The 27,760-nt window shown below is 33.9% G+C and overlaps 1 protein-coding gene across 1 annotated transcript in view; it reads right to left on the bottom strand.

Annotated features, from left to right (window-relative positions):
• LOC124539914 overlaps nt 1–27,760 on the bottom strand; it is a 120,607-nt gene that overhangs the window by 7,862 nt on the left and 84,985 nt on the right. Inside the window, exon 3 of the mRNA XM_047117287.1 lies at nt 26,329–26,386. Coding sequence (XP_046973243.1) covers nt 26,329–26,386 — 58 coding nt within the window. The remainder of the gene's footprint in view (nt 1–26,328; nt 26,387–27,760) is intronic.

Raw genomic sequence — 27,760 nt, 5'->3', positions numbered from 1 at the left:
TTCGCCTCCAGAACAACAGAAACCAGCCGACTCCTTACTCCACTTTGAAGCATTACAAAAAGAACATACCACGTTCATATCGCCTATTACAGAAGATGATTTGTAATCAATTGTGAGGTTATAAGCAAACCCACTTTTATATTTGTCGGACCATGCCACCGTATTTCTAGGTTGGTCTTCTATGTATACATCTAAGTTATTAAGACTATGTCGAAATCTGTCTGCAGTAAGACGGGCCTCTCGCTGTTCGTCCGTTCGAGAGATCTAATAATATTGTGGTGCACCCTATCACTTGTCAAACGGTCTTTATATTGAGTAAAAGTTTCAGATTCTCGAGATAAAATATGACGTTCGCGGTCAGCTGTGAGACGCAATTCCCTCTCAGTGGAGGTTTCTGACTCGCGAGACAATATATGACGTTCGCGGTCAGCTGTGAGACGCAATTCCCTCTCAGTGAAGGTTTCTGACTCGCGAGACAATATATGACGTTCGCGGTCAGCTGTGAGACGCAATTCCCTCTCAGTGAAGGTTTCTGACTCGCGAGATAATGCATGCCGTTCGCGGTCAGCTGTGAGACGCAATTCCCTCTCAGTGAAGGTTTCTGACTCGCGAGATAATGCATGCCGTTCGCGGTCAGCTGTGAGACGTAATTCCCTTTCAGTAAATGTTTCAGACTCGCGAGATAAAGTTTGTCGTTCGCGGTCAACTGTGAGACGCAATTCTCGCTGTGAAGCAGTTTCAGCTGCTCGGGATAACACATGTTGTTCTCGGTCAATGGTAAGCCTCAGCTCTCGTTGAGAAAAGCTTTGAGACGCCCGTGATGTAGATCGTCTCTCTCTGTCAGCTGCTAATCGCATCTCTCTCTCTGAAGAGCTTTCATTGGCTCGAGAAGTTGAGGCACTAACTCTCATAGAGTTTAACCGATGTGCTCTTTCCTCTGCCGATTCTTGAGAACGCGCATTTCTCATCCTCTTAGCATCTCTCGAATTTCGAGATAAAGATGGTCTTTTTTTAGGTGGCATTGTGTATTTTCAATCAACAGTAACCAAAGCTACCTTACACTTACGAAACCTATTAATATTATATAATAACTAAATATGGTATATAATTAAACACTACTTACATATATAGTAATAATTATATGATATACTTATATAGTAATAATTATTATTATATGATAATTACGAAAATAAACTATTAATATAATTAAACACTACCACAATAACTAAAATGCGTACCTACTACTACTTCACTTATAAAGAAATAAAATTTTAACTAATAATATGCTTAGACTAAAAGTCGCGCTGAAAAGCACGGTTGGTAAATAACAATTATTGTCTGTCAATAAGGTCGAACACTCTAAACGTCTATTCGCATCAACAGCCAAATATTGTATGAAGCTCGCGCGCTTTTTTTTTTTTTTGTGTTGTGTATTGCTGTTGGCCCTACTGGCCTTCACAGCGTCACCTGACTTTCGGGCGAGAACTAATTTCCCCTGCCCTGAGGTTGAGCGCGGGGCTCTAAATTAAAACTAAATTAAAACTAAGTTCGTCCTGAGGGTGTCTCCTATGAGATCGCACCTCGGCTCAGAACGAAATCGGTGGGGAGCTCGCGCGCGGACCCGCCGCCTTTTTATACCTCCCGCGGCGTAGCGCGTCGAACGCGGCAACCGATACACAAAAATAATCCTTATGGCATGATTCTGTATTCACGCGCGATGACTTATAGCGTATTTCATGTATAACTTTGGTGTTTCTACACCGATTTACATGATTCTTTTTTTTATTGAATAGGTAATAATGTGAACTTTTGTAATTAGGGATGAGTGAGAGTATTGTAAACGTAAGAGTAGACAAATATAGTCAGAAAGCGCCGAATTGCTAAGCTTCCGGAAGTTTCACGTGTTATTGTGAGTCAACTATGAAAGATAGACATATGCTGTCGAGGAATTTATTTTTATATAATAATTTAAGAACATTTGTGTCGTACATGATTTCTATGTAGCTTTAACCATTAAGGCTGCACACGCGACGGAAGCTTAAAAAATGGAGTAACTTCTCCCGTTTTCCCAATATTTCCCTTCACTGCTCTACTCCTATTGATCGTAGCGTAATGAAAAGTATACTATAACCTGCCCAGGAGTAGGAAGAATAATTGTGCCAAATTTCGTTTAAATCCGTCGAGTAGTTTTTGTTTCTATAACGAATATACAGACAGACAGACAGACAGACAGACAGACAGACAGACAAAAATTTTACTGATTGCATTTTTGGCACCAGTAGCGATCCCTTATCATCCCTTGATAGTTTTTTTTAAATAAATTTCATGTACAGAAATGGCCTCTCTACAGATTTATTATAAGTATAGATTTAATTTAAAATAATGGGCTTTATTTTGCCATAAAGAGGAAGGTTTCTATCTTTTTAATTAGGTGTGTCACCTTCCACCACGTTGAAATGCGGGTTAGCGGTTACTGTAAATAGAAAGAAAGAAAGAGAGAGACAGACAAGGAAAGAAATAAATGTTTATTTAGGACACAGCACAATTAATTAAAAAGAATAATACTACTTAATTTACAAAACTAAAACAACAGAAAAGGAAAAATATATAAAAACCACACGTGATAGCAATGACAGTAGTAGGTGTACCATTCTGCTTCCAAGTTGGTTTCTAAAAGTCCAAAGCAGATTTTCAATGGTACAACAATATTATGTACATATATTCACAGTAGCATTGATCACTTTGATAAAATCAGTGATAATCATTGTATGTGCACTAGGAGTAAGGATAAGCTTATAATGCCAAGTTTCCGACTCCACAAAGACAATAAATCCTTCTTGGGGCAAGGTATCCATTGCGGACATTTTTAACTTTGCCGTATAGTAAATTTAAATCGTTTGTAAAAAATACATTGGTAGAAAAAGCATATTATTCGATACAAGATTTAATAGATGATATAAAAGCGTGGAATTAATACCTGTTGACTTCCAAGCAGGATATATTAATTTAAATAATTGTATTTAATTAACATGACGTTGTATTTTTTAAACGTTGAAAAAAGTGTCATTACTGGGTTTTTTAGTTCTTCTAGTTAGAATCTACTGTCCGAACCGGTGGGAGCTTCACTTAATTGTAAAATGACGATTCAAAAGTGCTTGTAAAAGCCTACTTGAATAAAGTTTATTTGATTTAGATTTTGTATCTATGATGTGTTGTGACAATCTAAGTTAATATTCAATATAAATACTTAAACATAAAATAAATATCTGATATATAATAGAAGATCATTGACATATACTATTAATAAAATAGGACCTAATATTTATCCCTGTGAAATACATTTAGAAAAGTTTTAGAAAACTTTATTCTATTAACGTACATTGCAAAGAGATCCGGTCAATATTCCAATACATAACTGCTAATTAATATAATAAGGTACATATTTAATATTGATAAGATATTAATTAATATGGCTATGAACTCCATTGGCGTAAGTAATCGAAAAATTATTGGTACATTTCGGCAAAATATTATAAAACCGATCTCTCGATAAAATTGAAAAATAATTTCCGATATACATTCACGCTCATCATATTAATACAGAATCTGATATTTTGCTATATTATGCATATGGTAACCAGACAAAATAAGACATATATATTATGATGACTTGCTTTATTGTTATATTAATTTACACCGCAAGTAGCTAACATTTTTGAGGTAAAAATGCCGCAAATCTAGTAAAAATGATTGATAAGTCAAGATAGTTTATATAGTTAAATTATTATACTTGAATATGGATGGATATCGAAGAAGGGAACGACCCTCCCTGGAAGGAATGTCACTGGTGAGATGACGTCAGCTAGAGAAGTATGGAAGAAGAAGACATGTAGGACGATGAGTTTTTATAACGATGAATAATGATATCTTTAAGAGAAAGAATCTGCAAACGTAAACACATTTAGGAACTTAGTAACCTTCACCACGATCGACGTTCCTTCTCTTACTAAGAGGAATCTCTATGATGGTAAGAGACCTCATGGACATTGGTTCTCCAGGAACGTTGACAGGCCTTGTATGAGACACTGACAACAAATGTTACGCGATTTCCCGCATGAATATTTCTCTGTAACACCAAGATAGAGATATGAGAGATACGAGAGCCGAGATGGCCCAGTGGTTAGAACGCGTGCATCTTAACCGATGATTTCGGGTTCAAACCCAGGCAAGCACCACTATATATATATGTACTTAATTTGTGTTTATAATTCATCTCGTGCTCGGCGGTGAAGGAAAACATCGTGAGGAAACCTGCATGTGTCTTTTGCATCAAAATTCTGGCACATGTGCATTCCACCAACACGCATTGGAACAGCGCAGTGGAATACGTCTTCTCCTCTCCTTAATGGGAGAGGAGCCCTTAGTCCAGCAGTGGGTAATTTACAGGCTGTTACTTTACTTTACTACTTTACCGAGATAACTGTTAAAAAACCATCGGTACCATCTGTCACTGGTCACAGGATTGCTTTTGCTACCGTGACAAAGCAATGACTGAGCGAGAACCAGTTTCTGTTAAGCCTTACGTATAGACATATGTAGTTTTATCAAGGTTTCTTTTTATATTGAAAAGAAGAATCATTGATTAAAATGTTGTACAGGAAGATTTTTGGGTAAAATCCTATCATGTGGTCCATGAAGAGTAATATTATTACGAACTCGGTAACCGGAGCGGATAGCGGATAGAATAATTACACTAAAGAACAAACAAACCAAGATATTTTATTTAGCCAGAAACCTTTAGACTAATCCAAGTTTTATTATAATCTGATGATTTGGAAATCGTAAAAAAAATACCTGTACAACAAAAACGTACCTTCAAATCGTATTACATAAAACTGCCGTTAAAATATTCCATCAACATAAAATTGTGGTTAAGGTCAGGTCACCGACTTTATGAATTAAACAATTACTTACAAGCCCGAGGCTTTGTTTGTTCAGGATAGTGATTAATATATTATACATGTTATAACACTGTACATATAATACGAGAACCGAGGTGGCGCATTGGTAAATCACGTAAATCTTTATCGATGTTTGTGGGTTCGAAGTCACGCAACGCTGAATATTCATTCGCTTAATTTGTGTTTATCATTGGCCTCGTACGTGACAAAATTCGCATGCATCAGATGTAAATCTGTCCCATTTATATCTGCCAACCAGTTTTGGAGCAGCGTGGAGTGCGAACTGATTCTTCTCCAAGAAGAAGATATCTAATCTGAGCAATGGGAGATTTATAGACTGCTTTTAAATTACATTCTGTAATGGACCATTTTGATCTATGTTAAAAGCACAGAATATTTAAGGTACTTAATTAGATAAGGATTAACGCTCTATTGGTTTAAATCATTTCGAAAAAACAGCCATTATTCTCGTATTCATCATGGTTATTATCCCTAAGAGATAGACGTATACCATAATTTACGACATCACATAAACTTTAAAAATATCAGTTTTTCTTTACTGTATTGTCCATATATAAAAACCTTCCTCTCGAATAACTCTACCTAAAATGTAAGCGTACTATGTTCTGATGTAAGAAATACGAGTATGAATCATTGGGGTAAGTTTGAACTTAGTATTTATTGATTTCTGGGCAGGATATATAAACATTTAATGGTACTTTTTTTTATAGTAAAAAAGAGTAACTACTGATTATAATCTACTTTCCGAACAGGTGGTAGCTTTAATACAACACATGACATTTCAAAAATGATTTCATAACACCACTCGAATAAAGAGTACTTTAATTTTGATTCGTTAACGATAATGCCAAAACAACAAATTTCCTTCGAGCTCATTCCATTCGCAACGTTTACAGCCTTCGTTATTTAACGGTGTATAAATTAATAATTCAGAAGTACTTGGTAATAAAACTGCTGTCTGGCAGCAAGTTGAGGCTACGTGCTATTATTTTAATATTAAGGCTGACCACACAGGCGATAAATTTTGGCTGGAATGAAGTAGAACTGTATATAAGGCTGCTATGATTATATAAACAATTTATCGCGTAGCTGGTTGAATGTTTGGTTAAATGGCCTTTAAAAATCTAAACACAAAGATTTTTAACTTTAGTTTGTTAGGAAGGCAGACTGTTTAATAGTCCACCTGGCTGTGAACTTTGTCAGAACACCTTGTGTCACCGTGTGTGATAATCTTAGTGGTATTTAATATTGTTTGTAAAATGGCAATTCAAAAGTACTTATAACATCCTACTCGAATTCAGTACAATTTGATTTGTTGTTATTTTATATTTATTTAACTTTTAAATATGTAGATTATTATTTTACGTTTATTTATTTTATACGTTGTAACCTACCTATGTCGTGTACCTACTGCATAGAATCAGCAAAAAGTCTTTTGTAGGGCAATGTATACGATTCTACAACAGGATCGCAAAAAGTGTCAAAAATGCTTCTGTTGCTAATTTAATAAAAATTAAGGAACGCATGTCTGCGGAAGCTAAACAAATAAATTTAAACAATTAGTGAGTATACGATTTATAGCACGCCTCCTGGCTATTTCTATTCATACTGAATCAGGAGTGGTTTACAACAACAGCCTATAAATTTTTCACTGTTCGGCTAAGGCCTTCCTTAGGGGAGAAGGTTTGGAATATATTCCATGACGCCGTTTCGGTTTGACTATCAAAAAGTAAGTGTAATGCATCTATTTTGAATAAATGAATTCGTGTTTGAGTTTTCATTAATAACCCAAATATTTTCAAAATATTGAAACAAACCATTAAGGCTTCACTACAGAACCTCCAAACTACACCCACAGTAAATATTTCTAGTATGATATGTTAAAATCGTGTTGTTATTAGTAATGCAATCAGCCTCCCCTACAGTGCACGGCAGTTAATCTCCATAACTCTACAGAAAATTGTGTATAATAAAACATAGCGGAATTCCCATTAAACAGGGTGTCCGAACGTAAAACACTTTGTAAGCGGACTTCATAACGTGGGCTATATTTTAAATAGCCCCGCTGTAAATTGGCTTGAAACAAAAATTAATATGCATTGTTTACTATCTACAGCGAACATTGGTGAAAATATGTTTAAAGAGGGTTAAATGTTAATTAACGTTTGTTGTCCCACGCTTACTGTTGTTGATAGGTGATGGTACTGACAACTCGTCGCTTATATACAACATATAAATAAAAATGATATTACTGTTTTACAATTTTAAGAGCGAGCGAACCTTTTTTGTTAGTAGATTAAACAGGCAGAGTAGTAAGTAACCCGCTTGTTGGTAAATGGTCAATACATTACATTACACTGCATACGTATGTAATTGTTTAACTAATATGATTGTATTTTTAAATGCTGAAGAAGAGTAACTACTGTATCTGAATGCACTTTCCAAACCGGTGTGGTTAACTAAATTGTTTAATGACGATTCAAAAGTGCTTGTAAAAGCCCATTTGAATAAAGTTTATTTTGATTTTGTATACAATTAACCATCCCTTATCATCATCATCTAAGATGTTTTATTCCTACTGTAATTAGATTTGTATTATCTGTTATGGTGATTGTTGTTTGTGAATTTATAATGGGTGGTACAAACAGATTTGCACAAAACCTTAACACCACATTTGGTAAACAATAACAACACAATCAAAATTCAAAATCACTATTTTACTTACTCATCTCTCATTTATCACAACATCAAAAGCAATTATAATTGTACACCCATGTTATAGTTTTTAGCTTTTAATATTAATGTTTTAATTATAATGTATACATATAATAAAATTGGAGTGTTTGTAATATTAAAATAACCGCTTTTATTAATTAAATATGTGTATACGAATTAATAAACTAGTAAAACACAATCATAAGTCGCCTACATGTGTAATGTGTATGTATACATAGTACAAAAACCGAAATAACATTCTTTACAATTTTCCTCTGGAATGGTTGGACCGATATTGACAGAACTTTAACTGGCATATAGCTGATGTAATAAGGAGTAACTGGGCTAGTTTTATTTTAGAATGATTTATAAAATAATAATCAAGTCACGCCGTAATGTCCAAATATTGTCCAGTACCGAGCAACCCTCGTGAATGCTATCACTCCGCCGTCATGTCGGTTGCCTCCTAGCAACCACTTAATAATAATAATCTTTATTTGAAAATATAAGCATTACAGTATTTACACCAAGTCGCTTATATTTACACTAATTACTAAACATTTTTTTTTTTTATTTTAAATTATTACCACTAAACTTGCCAAATACAGAATTAATAAGTTACAGTAAAATCTGCAAACTGCAATGACGATGTACGCAAGACGGCAGGAGCTGGATGCGAGTAGCTGGATAAATACCACAGTGGCGTGCATTTGGAGAGGCCTATGTTCAGTGGACAAACAAGGGCTGATGATGATGATGAATGACATTTTTGTTAAATTTAAACGCTCACAAATAGCGGGCACAAGTGGCACAAAGCAAAGCAAAACGCAACAACCTGTAAATTTCTCACTGCTGGGATAATGCCTCCTCTTCCATTAAGGAGAGGGTTTGGAATATATTCCACCACACTGTTCCAATGCGGGTTGGTGGAATGCACATGTGGCATAATTTCGATGAAGACACATGCAGGTTTCCTCACGATATTTTCCTTCTCCGCCGAGCACGAGGTGCATTATAAACACAAATTAAGCACATATATATATATAGTGGTGCTTGCCTGGGTTTGAACCTGCAATCATCGATTAAGATACACGCGTTCTAACCACTGGGCCATCTCGGCTACACAAGTAGCGTGAAAATAAAAATAAAAAATAGTACCGTGAAAATCACGACCGTATAGAGCGGTGGCAAGTACTAGCAGCTCGTTATAAGAGAATCAAGTACTATAATAACACTTACATAACAATTTCTGAACTACATATGTAAGTTAATTTTTATTTTTATATCAACGACTCTTGAACTGTATGTTTGTCGATACAAGTTTAAAACTAATTTTGAACCGACACGGTGAAAAGGTAACGCTGTGAAATTTTGTTTCAACATTTCAAAAGTGCTTGTAAAACGTGTTTGCATATCAAGTATATTTCGTTTCGATTTTGTGTAATGTTGTTTTTATTCGTTCTGTTAATATTCGACCAATGGCCAGTTTAGTGGTGATGATATATTTGAAACAAACTATATAATTAGTTTCGATTTATTAAAGTTTGAATTGGTTCCAAAGGTTGGTGACGCATTGGCGATGAATGGTTTGTATTTTTACATTACCAACGTTGGATGCTGATGACTCTTCACCATCAGATGCAACATTTAGACACCTAAGAATTAAAATTAAAAAAATATATATTTCATTCGTCCAAATTCAAAACAGTTTTCCCAACCGGCTTCGACACCGGCTATATTATATTTTTCATTTCATTTTACCTAGGAGGACTGAAAAATGTGTTGAATAAGCAAATATTTTTATTACTTTTTAGTGGATATCCATTTGTTTTGAAATAGTGTTTTGTTTGAAGTCGGTTTTTCTTTTTGTTAAAATTTTTGTTTATTAGTTAAGTAGGTACTTAACTTCAAGAAGCTTTAAAGGTTTCGTATCGGCATTTTATAGAACTTTACTAAACATAGCGCTACCACTGGTTCGGAATGTGGATTCTACCTATTCTAAATTATATACAATTATCATTACATAGTATAAAACAAAGTCGCTTACCGCTGTTTGTCTTCCCCTGTGTATACTCAGAATTAAAAGTACACAACGGATTTTGATACGGTTTTTTTTTTTAATAGATGGAGTGATTCGAGATGAAGGTTTATATGCATAAACCACGCACAATATAGTAGAAAAATAAATACCTAAATAAATATCCGACAGCATCACATACATTACTATGATCTCAATGTAAGTAGATAAAGCACTTGTGTTATGGAAAATCAGGAATAACGACGTTACAACACCCAGACCCAAGACGACATAGAAAACTAATGAACTTTGTCTACATCGACTCCGCCGGGAAGCGAACTCGGAACCTCGGAGTGGCGTAACCGTGAAAACCAGTGGACTCACTATTTGACCACGAAGGTCGTCAAAACAACTGAAAATTTTAGAGGTTTCTAATGTGATGTGAAGTCGTAAATAAAAACATTCTATGCGGTCACATTGCAAACTATGAAAATAACTAAAATAACTTAAAATATACCAGACAAGCGGTATCAATAACAGTTAGTTGTGCAACTTTTCCAACCGCGTAAGCTGTGGCGCTGAGCTTTCTCTCCATAATATTCCGTTTAGTTGGCTTGACTCCATTTAAATGATGTTTGGCTAATATCAATGATAACTCCAACATTTCATATCAAAATAATAAAAAGTTGTAAATCCTTAGTAATATTTTAAAAAGTTTATATGTATGAATGTTTGTTACTCTTTCACGCAAAAAATGCTGAATGGATTTTAATGAAACTTTACAGTCATAAGGCATATCAGTTAGGATGTCATATAGGTTATAGTTTTTTTATAGTATAGGTTGGCGGGCGAGCATATGGGCCACCTGATGGTAAGTTGTCTCCATCACCCATAGACAATGACGCTGTAAGAAATATTAACTATTCCTTACATCGTCACTGTACCACCAACCTTGGGAACTAAGATGTTATATCCCTTGTACCTGTAGTTACACTGTTTATGAAGATAAACTAAAACGCGAGGGTAGTCACGTTCGATAAGTTAGCGATATCAATCTTAGTATCACTAATAGCGAATAACAATCTCAAGACCCGATCCGGAATACAAATCTGAAACTAAGAACGTATTATGTATTTAGGAAATTCGTTACTACTAATTTTAAAAAATGTCTCTATAAGGTGAGTCGAGGTGGCCCAGTGGTTAGAACGCGTGCATCTTATCCGATGATTGCGGGTTCAAACCCAGGCAAGCACCGCTGTACTTTTACTATTCATCTCATGTTCGGCGGTGAAGGAAAGCATCGTGAGGACATGCATGTGTCTAATTTCAAAGAAATTCTGACACATGTGTATAAAAGCGTGGTGGAATATGTTTCAATGCTTCTCCTCAAAGGGAGAGGAGGCCTTAGCCCAGCAGTGGCAAATTTACGAGCTGTTGTTGTTGTTTTTCAATTATTTATTCCAACAGTTGATCAAACTTCGAAACAGTATATTTGTATATAGATTTTGATTTAACCACGAATCATAAGGCGTGTCAACGTCACAAAAGATATAAATAGAAACGAATTGCTTTCTGTTATATGAATTGGTTACACAGCAAAATATAATTCAATTATCTGATAACGCCACGAGCGAACAATGTAACACAAACGTACATCTGGTTGGGACTAATAAATGTTCTTTGTTTAGTTTTCTTTCTGTATTCTGTAAATAATGAGAGTATTTGTTTGCTTTATGAGTGTGGTTATAAGTATTTTTATTTTTATATATACGTTGTAGCGTCAGATAATTTAATACTTTGATTGAAATCACATAGTTTTGAGATTTGATTGGATAACCAGAGAGGTCAATTGCTCTATCATCATCATCATCATCATCATCAGCTCTTTTTTCCACTGCTGGACATACGCCTCTCCAAGTGCACGCCACTGTGGTCTTTCTCCGGCTACTCGTATCTAGCTCCTGCTTTATATTTCAATTTACGATAATCCAGTTATCGATTTGTTGTATTATTTCGTGAATACGTGTGACGAAGATGGTGATCCCGAACCCAAGAATCTTACCGCCTTCCGCTCATATATATATAGGACAGACGGACGGAGTAGCTTATCATATCATTCTCCTGCCTTTGTCCCAGTTTTATTTTGTGGTCGATGCACCATCTATTCTCCTTCCATACTTCTCTGTCGAACGTTATCTCAAGTCTAGTGTAGTCTAGGCTCGTTTTAAAAAAAACATGACATCATAAATGACGTCACAAGTGTCAGGGTTTCGATCTCTTCTCTGTGTGCTTTTCTTAAATTCGTGGTTTCCCACCGACATAGTCATATATTTATTTATTTGAACTGAAAAAATCAGCGAAATAAACTCACCCGTTTTTTTATTTAATATAATCACCAAAAATTGTGGAAAAATCAATCCAATTTATTCTTAATCATAAGAAGCTAAAGTGCAATAGTACTAATTATAACGTTTCAACTAATTTTGCATACGACACATCTGACGAGGCGATAAATTTCCCGTCGGAGTAAGCCGAGACTTAGGTTATGTGACGTCACCAGATACCTAATATAACAAACGGCCATTACATTTCGTTACAAATCCTGCATTGTCAAGTCCCTATTCCAGATCTCACTCGGTTTATTTTAATAACTTATTCTGATAAATTCAATGCGTGATTTTCCTCCTCTTTCACCGATGAAGTTTGAATTCAAATTATTTCAACTTTCCACTGGAAACTATCTTATTTTCGGACAAAAGACTTATGATCTATTATTGCAAAACTAATCTTGTATACTTTTGACATTCTTCAGAAACTCTTCATTATTTTTGGACCATCTATTCTATTAATAAATTGAAGGTTTGTGTCCTTAAATAATCTTGTATTCCCCGTGATGAAGAAAATTTCTGTGGCAATCTGCATGTGTCACAGAAATTTCGCCACAAAGTCGCATATACAGTAATACTTGGTATTTTTGTCTACTAGTTTGAAGCGTGAGTGAGCCAATGTAACAACAGGCCCATTTGACATCGCATTTTCTACGATTAGTGCTAGATTATTAATATGTCATACACGTCAATATATTTCGGCGATGGTATGGCCATTTCTCCCGCAAGGTAGAGCCTGAAAAATGTTATCTAATCTTTTTAAGAGAAGTGGAGTTCTTTGCCCAATGGAGGTTCAATTTTATTATTTTTTGAAGTTTCTTTAGAAGATTCTTCTTGCTCTATAACAAGTTATAAATGCTGGTCCACTGATAAAAATTAGAAAGGAAATAGAAATATTACTTAGTTGAGAATAATAAATGTTACAAACTACAGATTTCAGGGCACGACTCCAGAAGTGATCCCGAATAGATGAGAGATATGATATCTGTATGTTCGTCACGTGTAGCGCGGTTCGAATGGCTTGTATAAAATTTGGTGCTAAAATTTTCGTTACATTCGCCTTTGTGAGGGTGAATTTGATATCAGTTTTGTGAAATTTATACTTCCTGAATGGAGCGAAAGATTGATAAAATTGATTTTGTGATTATAACTATACATATATAAATGAGCTTCAACAAAGGATGCACTTGGGAGTACATTACATCGTTGAATATTATGAAATGTTTGTGCTCCTTCCAATACAGAAGATCACATCAAATATTTAATAATGATTAATTAGACTTAAACAAAAATATCTGTTATATAATGGTACCCAATTAACATGTGAACTGCAACTAATGGTTTTTCAATATATAATAATATACATAATATACTATTTATAATATACATCGAGAAAATGGTGTCACTTGATGTCACCACCTCCTATAGTGATTTAATGTCCCTCCAATTTCGGTATCCAAATGTCCTAGAATGAGTTTGCTGTAAGTAATTAATTGGAAGTAGAAAATAAGCATTGTTTACGTGGTTGCTTTGAGTCCGTCGACATTTATGTGTTAGATATTCAAAAAGACTTACCCCCAATCACCAATATTTTTTATTGTTGTGTTCCATTTTAAAGGGTTAGTATAATTATAAGTCAGTGTAACATACACTAAAGATATAACATATAGTTCCCAAGTTTGACGGCGCTTTGGTTGCTTAAGCCATCTATACATATAATAACATTGGAGTGTTGTCTTAAATTTTCGCGATTATTACACATTGAAATAAAACTAGTTATAACGGATTTTAATCGCGTATATTAATTATTTTTAACATCCCGACGTTGCGAGCACTTTACAGCGTTCGTGGTCACGGGTAGTCTACCCGTGTTATAACTAGTTTTTTTTTCAAAATTGGAGTGTATATTTGTAATATTTAAAAAAACCTAACACTTTTTACTAAATTTATGTATAAAAATATTTTTTTTTTTTATAATTTGTATGTATCTGTCTGTACTTTCAGTAGCAGATAGCTGAAGTAATAAGAAGTAGCTTAGGATACTTTTAACAAATAATAAGTTATAGCCTATATAATCTACGAACATACTACATTTTTGTTACATCCAAACGCGCATGAAACATTCCTTCCACCCATATCATGTTTCACCCAATCCACCCATCGTTTCTTTGGTCGTCCTTTTCCTCTTTATCCACCCACGTCCATGCTCAAACCTATCTTAATCTAACTACTATTAATATATCAACAAACTAATAATATATTACGTTTATAAAATAAAATGTATCCTTCGAAGAGTTTCAATGAAAATATAATTTATTTAAATACTTGGCTCGATCCAAATGGGATTTAGTATATCGTGTTTTGCCAAAACAAGCCCGGAGTGCTATTTAGTGGTACAGTTAATTATTCAACTTGCATATAGCGCCAGTTGTTCTAATTACAATGTACTAAATTACAGCTATTTAATTAAATTGGATATTGTTGTTAAAACATAACAAAACAACAATTCCCTGTGATATTACATCTTAGTTCCCAAGGTTGAACACGTATTGACGATGTAAGGAATAGTTAATTTCTTAAGGTCAGCGAATTATTGGCTATTAGGTGGTTATTTTTACTACGACGCAGTAATAACGTTCCGACATCGCAGCGGCGACGCACAGTTGCGGCAAGCATTTTATAAAAACGCATCAGTCTATAGAAAGCATGGATCGGAAAATATGTCTGTCGATCTATATACCGTAAACTCACTTACTTTGTTTTTTCGTTCAGGTGTGAAATTATCGTAATCAGGAAATAAACATTTGATATTTCTTCCCAAGCTTTTGTTTATAAATTTTTATTTTTAAAACTACATGTGATTTGTCCCCTATAATTTATCTTTCCTGAATCAATGTAATGAAGTAATCCAAGTCAATTTATTCAGTGGTACTTTGCAAATAAAACTGAATACAAAATCCCTAAAAATATATATGGACGTGTATCCTCAATATGAACGCACAAGCAACTGAGCGCTGCCGTTCTGTCGTCACAATGTGTTCACCCCCGCCCGCTTCCTTTTGGGGGCTACAGTTCCGTCGTATGTGCGTTGCGTCGACGCAGCGCACCGTGTGTACATTATGATAGTATGTAAAATGACACAACGGCAGCGCTGCGTCGACGCAACGGAGACGTTTTAAAGTAATTATTTATCTTTCATCTACATAATATTATTATTATTTAATTTCCAGAAATAATGTTTTTTTTATATTATTACTTGAGGAATAGATTGTAACATTATTATATCAATATAAACATATTTACCAGATAAACTCAATTTGGTGCACTAACCTTTTTATATTAATAATAATTGTTCAAATTGGAGTTAATTGCTTTTGACATACAGTTGTAATATTATTATTCTTATAATAGAACTCACCTAACACATTACCTTTAAATATATACAAATTATCGTAACAGCTGGTGAAAAGGTATAAAAGTTTATATCTGCGCGATCCCTATCCCTATATCCCTATATTCCCACAAAAAATACATACATTTGCTAACTTTTATGATAATCGTTCAAATGGTGTGATAGTCTCATTTGAAGCAAACATAAAAAAATCCATTTTAATATAAGATTTAAAATAAAACACCGAAGAAATAGTGAAATATATTTAGGTGTGACAGTAATATAGTAAAATTTATTCCAATATAAGGGATTTGCATTTCTGAGAAGATTCTCTGAAGCCTTGTCTACGAAGCTGGGTGACGCAATGAATGGGATCCAACGGAATTATTTCGTAGGAATCTTCACTAGTAATTGAATGAAACTATTCCAAGTGTATGAAAATCTTGGAAACTTGTATTTGGTAAAATCGCAGACGATACGGCCTTCATAAATAAACATGTTTTACAAAACAAATTTCAAGTTATAAATATTACAAACAGAACGTTTAAATTATAATAAAACTAGCTGAACTTACGGCTTTACCCGCGTAGTAGCTGTCGAACTCCATTTTATCCCATTAAGGGGTAGTTAAAAAAAATTGCCTATCTTTGGACTCAAACTCTGTCCATACTATATCTCGCCTAAATCAGTTCAGAGCATTAAGCAGTGAACAGACAAAGTAAATTTGCGTTTATTATATTTAGATAACAAACACTTCTACAATACCCTCATTGACGAAAATATTTTATATCATGAGATTGTATTGTTAATTACAGTGCTTTCGCTGTTTTTGTTTAGATTTTGAAATCTCTCTGAATGACTCGAGTTTCTTCATAAAAATATCGTCATAAGAATTCATTTGAAGGAAAAAGATAATCAGAAATAAGAAGAACGTGAAAAAACCAAAACTCACAATGACAAAACATTGAAACCATAACAAATCAATCAGCGCTATTACCGTTTTCACTTTTTCTCTTACCTTACGCATCACTGATCCTCTCCCTGAGATATGAAATATATTCAGTCATAATCAGTTGGCCAGAAAAGGTTTCAACCAAAGCATACACGGAAAAACCGAACAAACATTTATAATTCACCTCTTCTTCGGTGGTAAAGGAAAACATCGTGAGGAAACCTACATGTCTCTGAAGATTTTTTTCCAAATGCAACTAGCACGAGAAAAATATGGCGGAAAAAGCAAATCGGTAAGACCTAGAAGCTCTTAAAACAACAATTTCATATCTAAAGTCGTCTTGTCTAATTTCTGTCAAGGTAAAGACCAGACATGAGATTTTATACTGCAAAAGTGTTCAAATCGGTTGTCGTCATCGTTGCGAATGTGTTCTGATGCCAAGACAAACCTAAAAAAGGTTTAATGGCATTTGTAATGTAATTGTATATTTGTTTTTATTAACACTGATATTAAAAAAAAAAAAAAAAAAAAAAAAAAAAAAAAAAAATATATATAAAAATAAAGTGCACTTTCCATTTCTTCACCCTTATAAGGCAAAGGGATAGCTAACATACCCGGAATGAGTTCAGGTGCAGGTATGCTAATCCATCTTCCAGAGTCAGGGCTGTTACTGTTATTTTTGTTTGATAGAAAACCCCAATTACTTTTCTACCAGCTTGACCTGAGTTTTGAATCCAGTAAGAATCTACGGCCTTAAATCTAGCAGCTAAACCAATGAGGCATATGGAGGACATTATCAAAAAGGAACATTTGTAGATCTAACGACTCAATTATAATATTCCAGAGTGCTATAGCGTATGATCTTTATTAATAAATTGCAGCAGTGCGAAGGCGAGCTGGTCGAAGCATAAATATAGATACTTGTTTAGATGAAAATTTGTAAAGTACGCTATTGTGTGCAAGATTTCTGCATCAAGACAATAGACGACAGTTCCACGTTCAAGTTATTTTCACTCTTAAATTAAAAACTACGACTACATTGCAAATGAAAGAATACTTCCAAGTTCATTTTTTATATATAATACTTAACATATCGTCAGGAATCCTGCACGTATACGATGACCAAACAAGTGAACCGATTTGATGAAATTTGGCTTGAAGGAATTTGAATCTTAAAAAAGGCTTATTTATGCGTACATTTTGAGGACCAATGCCTAAAAAGACATCGTGCTATTAATATAACACCTCGCCTCACTGCCTCTACAGGTGACAGAAGGGCTGGTTCGTTTTTTGCCCAGAGGATCGGAGTTGCGATTCAACGGGGAAATGCTGCTAGCATTCTTGCCACCATCCCACGAGGTCAAGATTTATACAGTTTTGTTTTAGTTCATATTTGTATATATTTAAGCATTTAATCTTATTAATTCTTATGTTAGTCAACTTATATTATAAATACGAAAGTAACTCTGTCGGTCTCGTTTTTGCGCCCAAATTACTGGATGGATTTAAATGACATTTTGTACATAAATAACCTAGAGCCTGAGAAGATACATAGGCTAATTTAATTGGAAAAAAGGGCAGAAAATGGGAATAATTGGTTATTTAAAAGTTTGAATACTTATTTTCCTCCATGTCTTGAGCGTATTGGTTACGTTATACGTAACAAAAACGCCACTCCCCATTTGTAGTTTCTATTGAGAGGTACTTTCCAAATAGAGGTTGCAAATCTCAGAGGTTTACGCCTATAGTTCTTTTTGAAATAGTGATTCGGTCGATAATTTTTCGATCGGTAATTGATTAAAGCTTATGGGACTTAGTTTTCCATGATATGTACATAATTTCCAAAAAGTATATGTATGAAAAATAGGTAATGGTTACAAAGAAAAAAAAGGTATCGTTTTTTGTGGGAAAATTTCCAGCTTCATTCTTCAAGTCTCTTAAGAATGCCGCCCCTAAACCGTTGAGATGGGGATCGTATTTTTATAATTGTATAATTTAATATATAATTAAACTTGAAATCAAATCGGCGTACTTTTTCAGATATAATATATTCGTCTAATTTGTATATTTTTCTCATTAGTTATCTCTTGTGTCTCATTAATAATAATAAGAGCCTGTAAACTTCCAACTGCTGGGCTAAAGCCTCCTCTCCCTTCAAGGAGAATATGCTCCTAGCATATTCTGCCTCGCTGCTCCACAGAGAATAAGTGGATTCATATGTGTCAGAATTACGTTGAAATTAGACATATACAGGTTTCTTCACGATGTTATCTCGCCGATCTCGAGATGAATTATAAACACATATTAAGAACCGAGATGGCCCAGTGGTTAGAACACGTGCATCTTAACCGATGATTTCGGGTTCAAACTCAGGTAAGCACCTCTATTCATATATGTGTTTTTTTTTTGTGTTTATAATTCTTCTCGTGCTCCGCGGTGAAGGAAAACATCGTGAGGAAACCTGCATGTGTCTAATTTAATTGAAATTCTGCCACATGTGCATTCCACCAGACCGAATTGGAACAGCGTGATGGAATATGTTCCAAGCGCTCTCCTTAATGGGAGAGGAGGCCATTAGCCCAGCTGTGGGATGTTTACAGGCTGTTACTTTACTTTTATTTTATTTTATTAAGAACTTTGAAATTAGTTGGTGCTTGCCTGGATTTGAACCACTGGGCCACTTTTGCTTCGGTATCTCTTTGTGATTTATTTAAATTTGTGAATTAGAATGCTTCATTTTCACAGGTAAGATATGTATACTCACAATCTGAGCTATCGAAGTCAGCAAAATAGCAGACTGTATATTTATGTTAAGTATATTACATTTTTGATTTAGTATCGTTTAAGGAAAGAAACATTTATTTTATTTAGTCCCACATAGAGTAAAAAGATTGAACAAGTTCATACATTATTTTTGCTCAACTTTTATCTCAAACGGGCCTGAGTGTAAATTGTCCACATTTAGGCAACATTTGTTTCTATTACAGCCTTATAAATTACCGCGATTGTCCAAACGAATTGAAATGATAATGTTTTACGGTTTTACGTGTGAAATATGTTCGTGTAATATAATTGTTTTTGTCCGGTGCAATTTGTTTTTACGTAGGCAAATGATTAGTCCAATATGCTGTGAATCTAATGAATCGCTGATTGTTGAAGTAATTACGGGAAACCTATCATATATTTCAAATGCCAGTCAATTAGTGACGTCTCAAAAAATCAAAACCGAAACATACTTTATTCAAGTAGGCTTTACTTTGAATCGTCATTTAATAACTAGATTAAGTGAAGCTACCACCGATTTGGAATGTAGATTCTACTGAGAAAAACCAGCCAGAAAATCAGTAGTTACTCTTTTTGGACATTTAAAAAAAGGCATGTTAACTAAATACAATTATATGTATAATCTTGTATTGAATGAAATGCCTTCTTTACCAATGTATGTAGTCCCTTATTCTCTTACTATTAAACGTAATTGTTGTCTACATTTTACGGCAAAATAAGAAATCAAATGTATTTTATTCAAGTAACTTTACAATAAGACTTTTTTGAATGGGCATTATTTCAACTCTAAAACCGTTTCGTAAAAGAGTCTCCAGCGAGAAGAAACGGAATAAAGCTCTTTTCAAATAATCAGATTACAATTATATTAGTATTCATAATTATTGTTCAATCGATCCTGAGATGGAACCTAAGTTGATTGAATAATAAGATATATTTTTATTTATTTATGGCTATTTATTATGATATTGATTTTTTTCTTAATAATTAAAATGGTATAAAAGGACCCGCTGACTTCTTTCAGTCGTATTCCCAGGTCAGGGTATTTTCAGGTAGTGTTAAATTTGACCATCAATATGTAAGTAAAGCTTTCATGTTGAACAAATGAATTTGTTTGGTTTGGTTTATTGATTAATAGCTTCATTTAAAAAAAAATTGAAGTATCATACTTTACCAAAGTTTTTATCTGACTATTTACTTTGATAGTTTGTAAACTACTGAATAATAACGGTGTCATATAATTGGTCGCGTGGTCATAGCCCAGATATACATGTGTTAGTCCATAAAATAATTAAAAAATAAAATATTAACAAAGCCCCTGGGCTCGATAATATTAAAGTATAAAAAACAAATCAAAATCAAAATTAAAATAAACTTTATTAAAGTGGGCTTTTACAAGCACTTTTGAATCGTCAATTAACAATTAAATGAAAGTACCACCGGTTCGGAAAGTAGATTCTACCGAGAATAACCGGCAAGAAACTCAGAAGTTACTCTTTTTCAACATTTCATATCAGATATTAAAATGGTTGGGAAAGACGTATCGGTAGCAATAGCTCATTTTATTAATAAAAGTGTGAAAATGGGACTGTATCCCAATGAATTGAAATTTGGGTGTGTCAGATCGGTTTATAAAAAGGGGTCATGAAGTATCTTCTGCAGTTATCACCCTATTACACTACTATCTTGTATTGATGAGATTGTAGAAAAAATTATTAGTAACCAAATACATAATTTCTATAAAAAACAGAACGTGGTGTACCCAAATCAGTTTGGATTTCAGGCAGGTAAAGGTACATCTGATCTTTTGTCAAAATTTACAAATGAAACCAACGATCATCTAAATAAGAAAGAACATGTGTTCGCTTTATTTATTGACTTTTCGCTTGCTTTTGATACTTTGGAGCATAAACAACTAATATAAAAAGGTATAGCTGTGGTATCCGTGGACCGTTATAGAAGTGGTGCGAAAATTACTTTTGTAATAGAAATTTTACAGTTAAGATTGATAATGCATTTAGTAGGCATCTAGCATATACAGAAGGTACAGCGCAGGGCTCAGTTTTTGGCCCTCTTCACTTTCTCGCATATGTTAATGATATGTTGAGTAAGTGGTGTCATGATGCTGGTCTGGTAATCAACCCAGGAAAAACTAAACTAATACTTATAAAATCACCAGACCTTACAAACCTTTTTTTATGGTATAGGTTGGCGGACGAGCACATCGGTCAATCAGATGGTAAGTGGTCATCATCACCCATAGACAATGAAGCTGTAAGAAATATTAACTATTCCTAACATCGTTAATGTGCCACCAACCTTGGGAACTGAGATGTTATGTCCCTTGTGCCTGTAGTTACACTGGCTGACTCATCCTTCAAACCGGAACAAAACAATACTGAGTACTGTTATTTGGCGGTTGAATAACTGATGAGTGAGTTACCTATTGATAGTAAATTTAATTGAAATTATCATATTGAGTATGTATGCAACTAACACCGACTCCAAATATAGCAATAATTATAACTACATTATATAATCGTAAATCGACTTTTAAGTAGTCTAATATATTTCATTTCATTTTACTTAGGAGGATTCTAAAAAATATGTTGAATACGCAATTCTTTTTATTACTTTTTAATGCATAATGTTTTAAAATAGTGCTTTGTTTGAAGTCGGTTTTTTTTTTTGTTAAAATTTTTATTTATTTATTGATTTTTAAGTGAATCTGATGTTGACTAACTTTTTTTCTTAATATGGATAGATTAAGCGTTCCGTTTATATGAGTCAGAAACTACTTCGAGGACAATTTCAAAGGAAACTTGCGAATAAAGCAAAAATACACTGTCGAAAATGCGGCTTTAATACGTCATGCGGCGTAAACTACAAGGATCCCTCCAAAGAGCTGTAGTCGACCTCAGCAAAAAATCTTTAAAAAAGAGCTAATATAAGTCATATAACATCACATCACATACACAAAATTTTATTAAAGATAGTCCTCCTTTTGAAGTCGGTTGAAAATAGCGCTCATTACAAACCTACATTTTGGTTTTCTAATATAGTTATTTTATAGTTAATTTCATTTATTCTGTAATTTGTAGTAACAGCCTGTAAATTTTCCATTGCTGGGATAAGACCTCCTCTTCCATTAAGCAGAGGATTTGGAACATATTCCAACACGCTGTTCCAATGCGAGTTGGTGTGGCAAAATTTTGATGAAATTAGTCACATGCAGGTTTCCTCACGATGTTTTCCTTCACCGCCGAGCATGTGCGTGATATATGTACTTAATTTGTGATTATAATTCATCTGTGATTTTAAACAAATAAATAAATATATGTATGTTATACCTATGCTGAATAATGACATAATTAGTAGGAATGTATCATAGTAATAAAACACTCGTATATTAATCACGCTTTTGATCAAATTATTAATCATATTAAGCCTCATTCAAATATATTTTCCTGACTTATGATTAATGTTTATGAAGTCCGTCTGATGTTGTCTTTTACTTTCATGTATTTTTCGACTACGGAGAAGCTTCTATCGACTATACAGAAGTTATTTCAGTTCGTAAATATTTATGTAATAAAAATAAATGTGCTCTTCAAATTCTCATGACAAATGATGGGTTGGCAATCCAACGGGCTAAGTAACTTGTTGGCTGGGCTTTGTGTCTCAATTGTCTAGGTACCAGCAAGGCATCATATAATGTACCCCACACAGTAGTAATTGTTGTTGTGTGAGTTTGGAGACCAAAATGAACCAGTGTATACATGCAACAAAATAATTGTTCCCAAGATTTATGGCGCATTGTCAATATTAGAGGTGATTTATAGGTATGTTTGTCGTCGTATACGCAATGGATTTCGATGTGGATTTTTTTAATAGATAGTGTGATTCAAGAGGAAGGTTTTTGTATATAACAGTTTTGTAAAGAAACATTAAAAAAATGTAGTATACTCAGTATTAGTGTACCCGCGCGAAGCCGAGGTGGGTAGTAAAATAAAAATAAATAGTTAACCAGTTGTTTAATCTTCAAACCAATTTATTTAAACAATCTTGTGTGTGTTGAGAACAGTTTTAAATCCCAAACCACAGACAAATTTAATTTAGTCTTTATAAATATTTACCGAGAGCAGGATCGACCGACATACTTTCAGCAAAGTCCAATTACAGCGACCACATTAGGGAGGGTAAGGAAGGCGTTATAACAAATTGGGTTTTTGATGGTATGTGGTCACCTCGCACTTACATGTTGACAGATGTAGGATTTTTTATTAAATTTACTATAAGCTGACGGTTGAATTGAAATTGCGGTAAAATGGTCCAGTGGCTACGACAAACACAAATAATAGTTACGAATTGTAAATGAGAATTGGAACCGTATAAATTATGCGTGATACAAAAAGCATGTCATTAATAATCGTTGACTTCCAGGCAGGATGATGTTTAAGAGTATTTAACTAACATGAATGTATTTTTATACGGTTATAGGAGACACTATTGACCTTCTTGTCGGTTCTTCTCGGTAGAATCTAATTTCCGAACCAGTGGTAGCTTCACTTAATAAAGTTGTTAAATGACGATTCAAAAGTGCTTGTAAAAGCCTACTTGAATAAAGTATATTTTGATTTTCTCCTAACCCATTTTTCAAGTGAGATCTTTGTCCATCAGTGGAATAAAGACTTAACTTATATTAAGAACAGTGTTATGTAAATCAACAATTATGTTGATTTAAAATATACGTTCTATAAATACGAGAAGTACTCAAAAAGTTGTTACGTAAAATTTCCGTCTTTGCAAATTTAATTCTTCCTTAACTGAGCCAGGTGTTCGCTTATTCAACGGAAATATGTAATCCAGCTTATGTGATTAGATGCTGTTGACATTTTCACCCTCTTTTACAAATTTATATTTGTCTTAACCATAAAACTTCCAGTATAAATAACTCCATTGAAACAATACATTCCTAAAAAATATATTTCTGGAAATGTCCTTTTTTCGTCGTTTTCACCGTATTAGGCCAGCAATGTCATATATGAATAATGAATCAAACCATTTCAAGCGTCAACATGAAGGTTATATATTATTTCTAAACTGAACCTACATGGGATTGCACCCGCTTAAATATTCACAAGCCATGCCAAATATTTATGGTTCAGGCGGAAATAGGGCTGTCCAATCTCAGCCAGATCGTATGAGCCATCTGAGGATATTTTCAGTAGGTAAGGGCTGGCACTCATTTAACAGAACGCCGCTGCACGATAAAGGATTGTAGACCATTCATTCATGGAATTAATTTTGAATCCTATTTTATTACACATAGTGTTCATATTTCAATTATATAGCTACAAAATTTAAAGCGTTTCCGGTGTCGCTAAATGAGCGTCAGTCTAACTAAAACTAGTATAGTGAACAGAAATCAGGAAGATTATTTCCAAGAAAGGTTAGACATTATATGTTAAATTATTATATAGATCGCAATTAAATTTAAACCTAAATCACGCTTAATTATAAGGCATATTATTCTGTACAAGATTATTCAGATAGTAAAAGGTCTTGAAGGTAGAATTTAAAAGTTCTCACACAGGATATATACATGAATATAAAATCGTAATAAATGAATGCCCAGACCATTACTGGTCTCTTGGTAGAATCTTCTTCAAAATAGATGATAGATTTTATTTTTAACCGACTTCAAAAAAAGGAGGAGGTTCTCAATTCGTCGGGGCCTTTTTTTTTTTTTTTTTTTTTTATTTTTTATGTATGTTACCGAATTACTCGAAGATGGCTGGGCCGATTTTGACAATTCTTTTTTTGTTTGAAAGGGCATGTTTTACAGGTGGTCCCATTGTCAGGAGATCAGGATCTGATGATGGGATCCTGGAGAAATCGAGGGAACTCCTCAAATTTTATAGGCAAACCTATAGTGATTTCGGTTTTATTCGAAGTGCCTTGGTCATATGCTCACGAAAAGTGACATTTGATGAAGTGGAACTGATGATGAAGACCACAACTGGTAATCAGAACCTATTAGTAAGTAACTATTTTACGGGTTTAGTTCTATTTCTTTAAGATAGTCGTCAAGCAATTGATGTTAGTACACATGCCTATGATGAAGTCTAGCTGATGGTGGACTACCAGGAGAACTCCTCAATGATTAACGGCATTGCATCGGGAAAAAATGGTATTGTCTTATTGGCGATAAGCAGTTAACATTAGGCTATTGTAACTTAGGTAACGCTTAATTTGAGTTGCAGACCACATCGTATTGAAACGGCGTTCGGTTATGTTTAGAGTCGAAAGCCGAAATGTACTGAGCATAATAAAGTGAATGACAAACACTACCAATTGTAATTATAAATAGCAAAACAACACTGAAAAGCAGTAAATAAATTTTTATAAATAAAAAAAAACCGCCTTCAAAAATGAACTAAAAAGAAAAAAATAATCAGTTACATCCATAACCAATTTACGATTTTTTAATCACCTTTTGAAGTCGGTGCCAACAAAGTAAATAAATTCCTATATTGAAATCATTTAATTTGTATCGATAGTAAGGTTTGTCTAATGGTGTCATCTATACAATCTATACAATTTTTGTATGTATGTATTGTGTATTATGTAGGTACCTATATTAGCAATGTAGGCACCGACTTTGAGAGGTGATTAAAAAATCGTAAATTGGTTATGGATGTAACTGATTATTTTTTTCTTTTTAGTTCATTTTTGAAGGCGGTTTTTTTTTATTTATAAAAATTTATAAATGTAAGGATAAAGTATATTTTGTATGATTGACATATATGATATAATTGGGTGGTAGAGCTTTGTGATAGCACATTTGGGTAGGTACCAAAATTCATCAGATATTTTGACCAATATTGTTGTGTTCTGTTTGTTGAATGAGTCAGTGTAACTACAGGCATAAGGGACATAACATTTAGTTCCCAAGGTTGGTGGCGTATTGGTGATGTTAGCAATGGTAAATATTTGTTAGAGCCCCATTGTCTATGGACGGTGGAGACCATCAGGTTACCCAAATGCATCACAAAATGAGTTTGGTAATATTTTCGAATAAATAAACGTTTGTAAAATACCTTTTTCGCTGCAGGTCGGCACGCAGTCTCGGACAACGGTCAGTTCGCTCACGTATTTCTGAAACAAAAGCAATTTTATTATAAAGTCATTAATTTTATGTTTATAAAATACTAGCGACCCGCCCCTCCCTACATGCTATACTGATACTAAATATGCTTCAGATTTAATCTTGTGTCTTTCTTCTATTTTCAATGAATTATACAAAAACCTTCGTCTCGAATTACTCTATCTATTAAAAAACCGCATCGAAATCTGTTACATACTTCTAACATCTAAGCGTACATAGGGATAGATAGCAGAAAGCAACTTAGTTTTATTGTATAGTGATAATAACATTCAAGACCTGACTTTGCACATGCATGAGCGGTACGGAAAGTGGAAATATACACGTAGCTTATAGCATCAATAGCATAACTCATCACAAACAAAAATGAAGCTTTATCAAATACATGTCCATTTAAAAAACATAACTTCAGCAGGGTACAATCAGGATTAATAGAAAACAGAAGCATAATCGCGTACATTGTTGTTGCTCGCTTAAACACCAATTGAGTGTCAAGAAGGTAAAAAACAACAACTCTAAGTAAGGACAAATATTAAGCCTATTTTGTTTGTCTAACAGATTACAACCAAGCCCCTAAAACGCGTGTGAAGCCGCGGGCGACATCTAGTTTATAATAAAAGTAAAAAGAACAAATGACATTCATCATAATATTAAATTGTTAATAATTAATTAGAAGATTATTTTATTCTAATTAATTATTTTCTCGATTAAAAGCTATTTTTAACCAAGCAGAAGAACATCTCACGCGCTAATAAAAGCACACGTATTTTTTTTTAATATTTTTAACAGTCTGTAAATTATAATATTAAAAAAAACCCTCATATTTGAAAGATGTGGTCGAATACTGACTCACAATTTTTTCAATCCCTTTGCAAAATCATGTCATAAAAACCTACAGGAAATAAACATTTCCACCCAAAGGAGCAAAGAAGCTTAAATTTAAAAATAAAAAACCTTCCATACATTTACCAAAGACCGAATAACAGTCTCAGGGGTCGTAACACCAATTCCCAAAAAGGCCTACATTTATAGCCGCCCGTTACCCAGCAACGCCGCAGGCCACAAATAATACGAAAATGGAATAAACACGAGGAATATACAATATTATCGCGTCCGTATATTCCATATAGCAGATATAGGGTACGACTGTGAATGAAATGTAGGCTACCGTGATAAGGCTGGATGTCTACTGAATATTTTTTAGTAGCGCTATATCTGTACTAGTCAAGATTGTACTAGTTATGTATTCGTATACATTTCATTTATAAATTAATGAGATGGCCCATTGGTTAGAACGTGCATTTTAACAAATGATTTCGGGTGCAAGCCCAGACAAGCAACACTATATACATATATGCCCATTTCTT

Source organism: Vanessa cardui, chromosome 23 (assembly GCF_905220365.1).
Source record: "Vanessa cardui chromosome 23, ilVanCard2.1, whole genome shotgun sequence".
NCBI classification, from domain to species: domain Eukaryota; kingdom Metazoa; phylum Arthropoda; class Insecta; order Lepidoptera; family Nymphalidae; genus Vanessa; species Vanessa cardui.
This window is presented reverse-complemented; position numbering and strand designations above follow the sequence as displayed.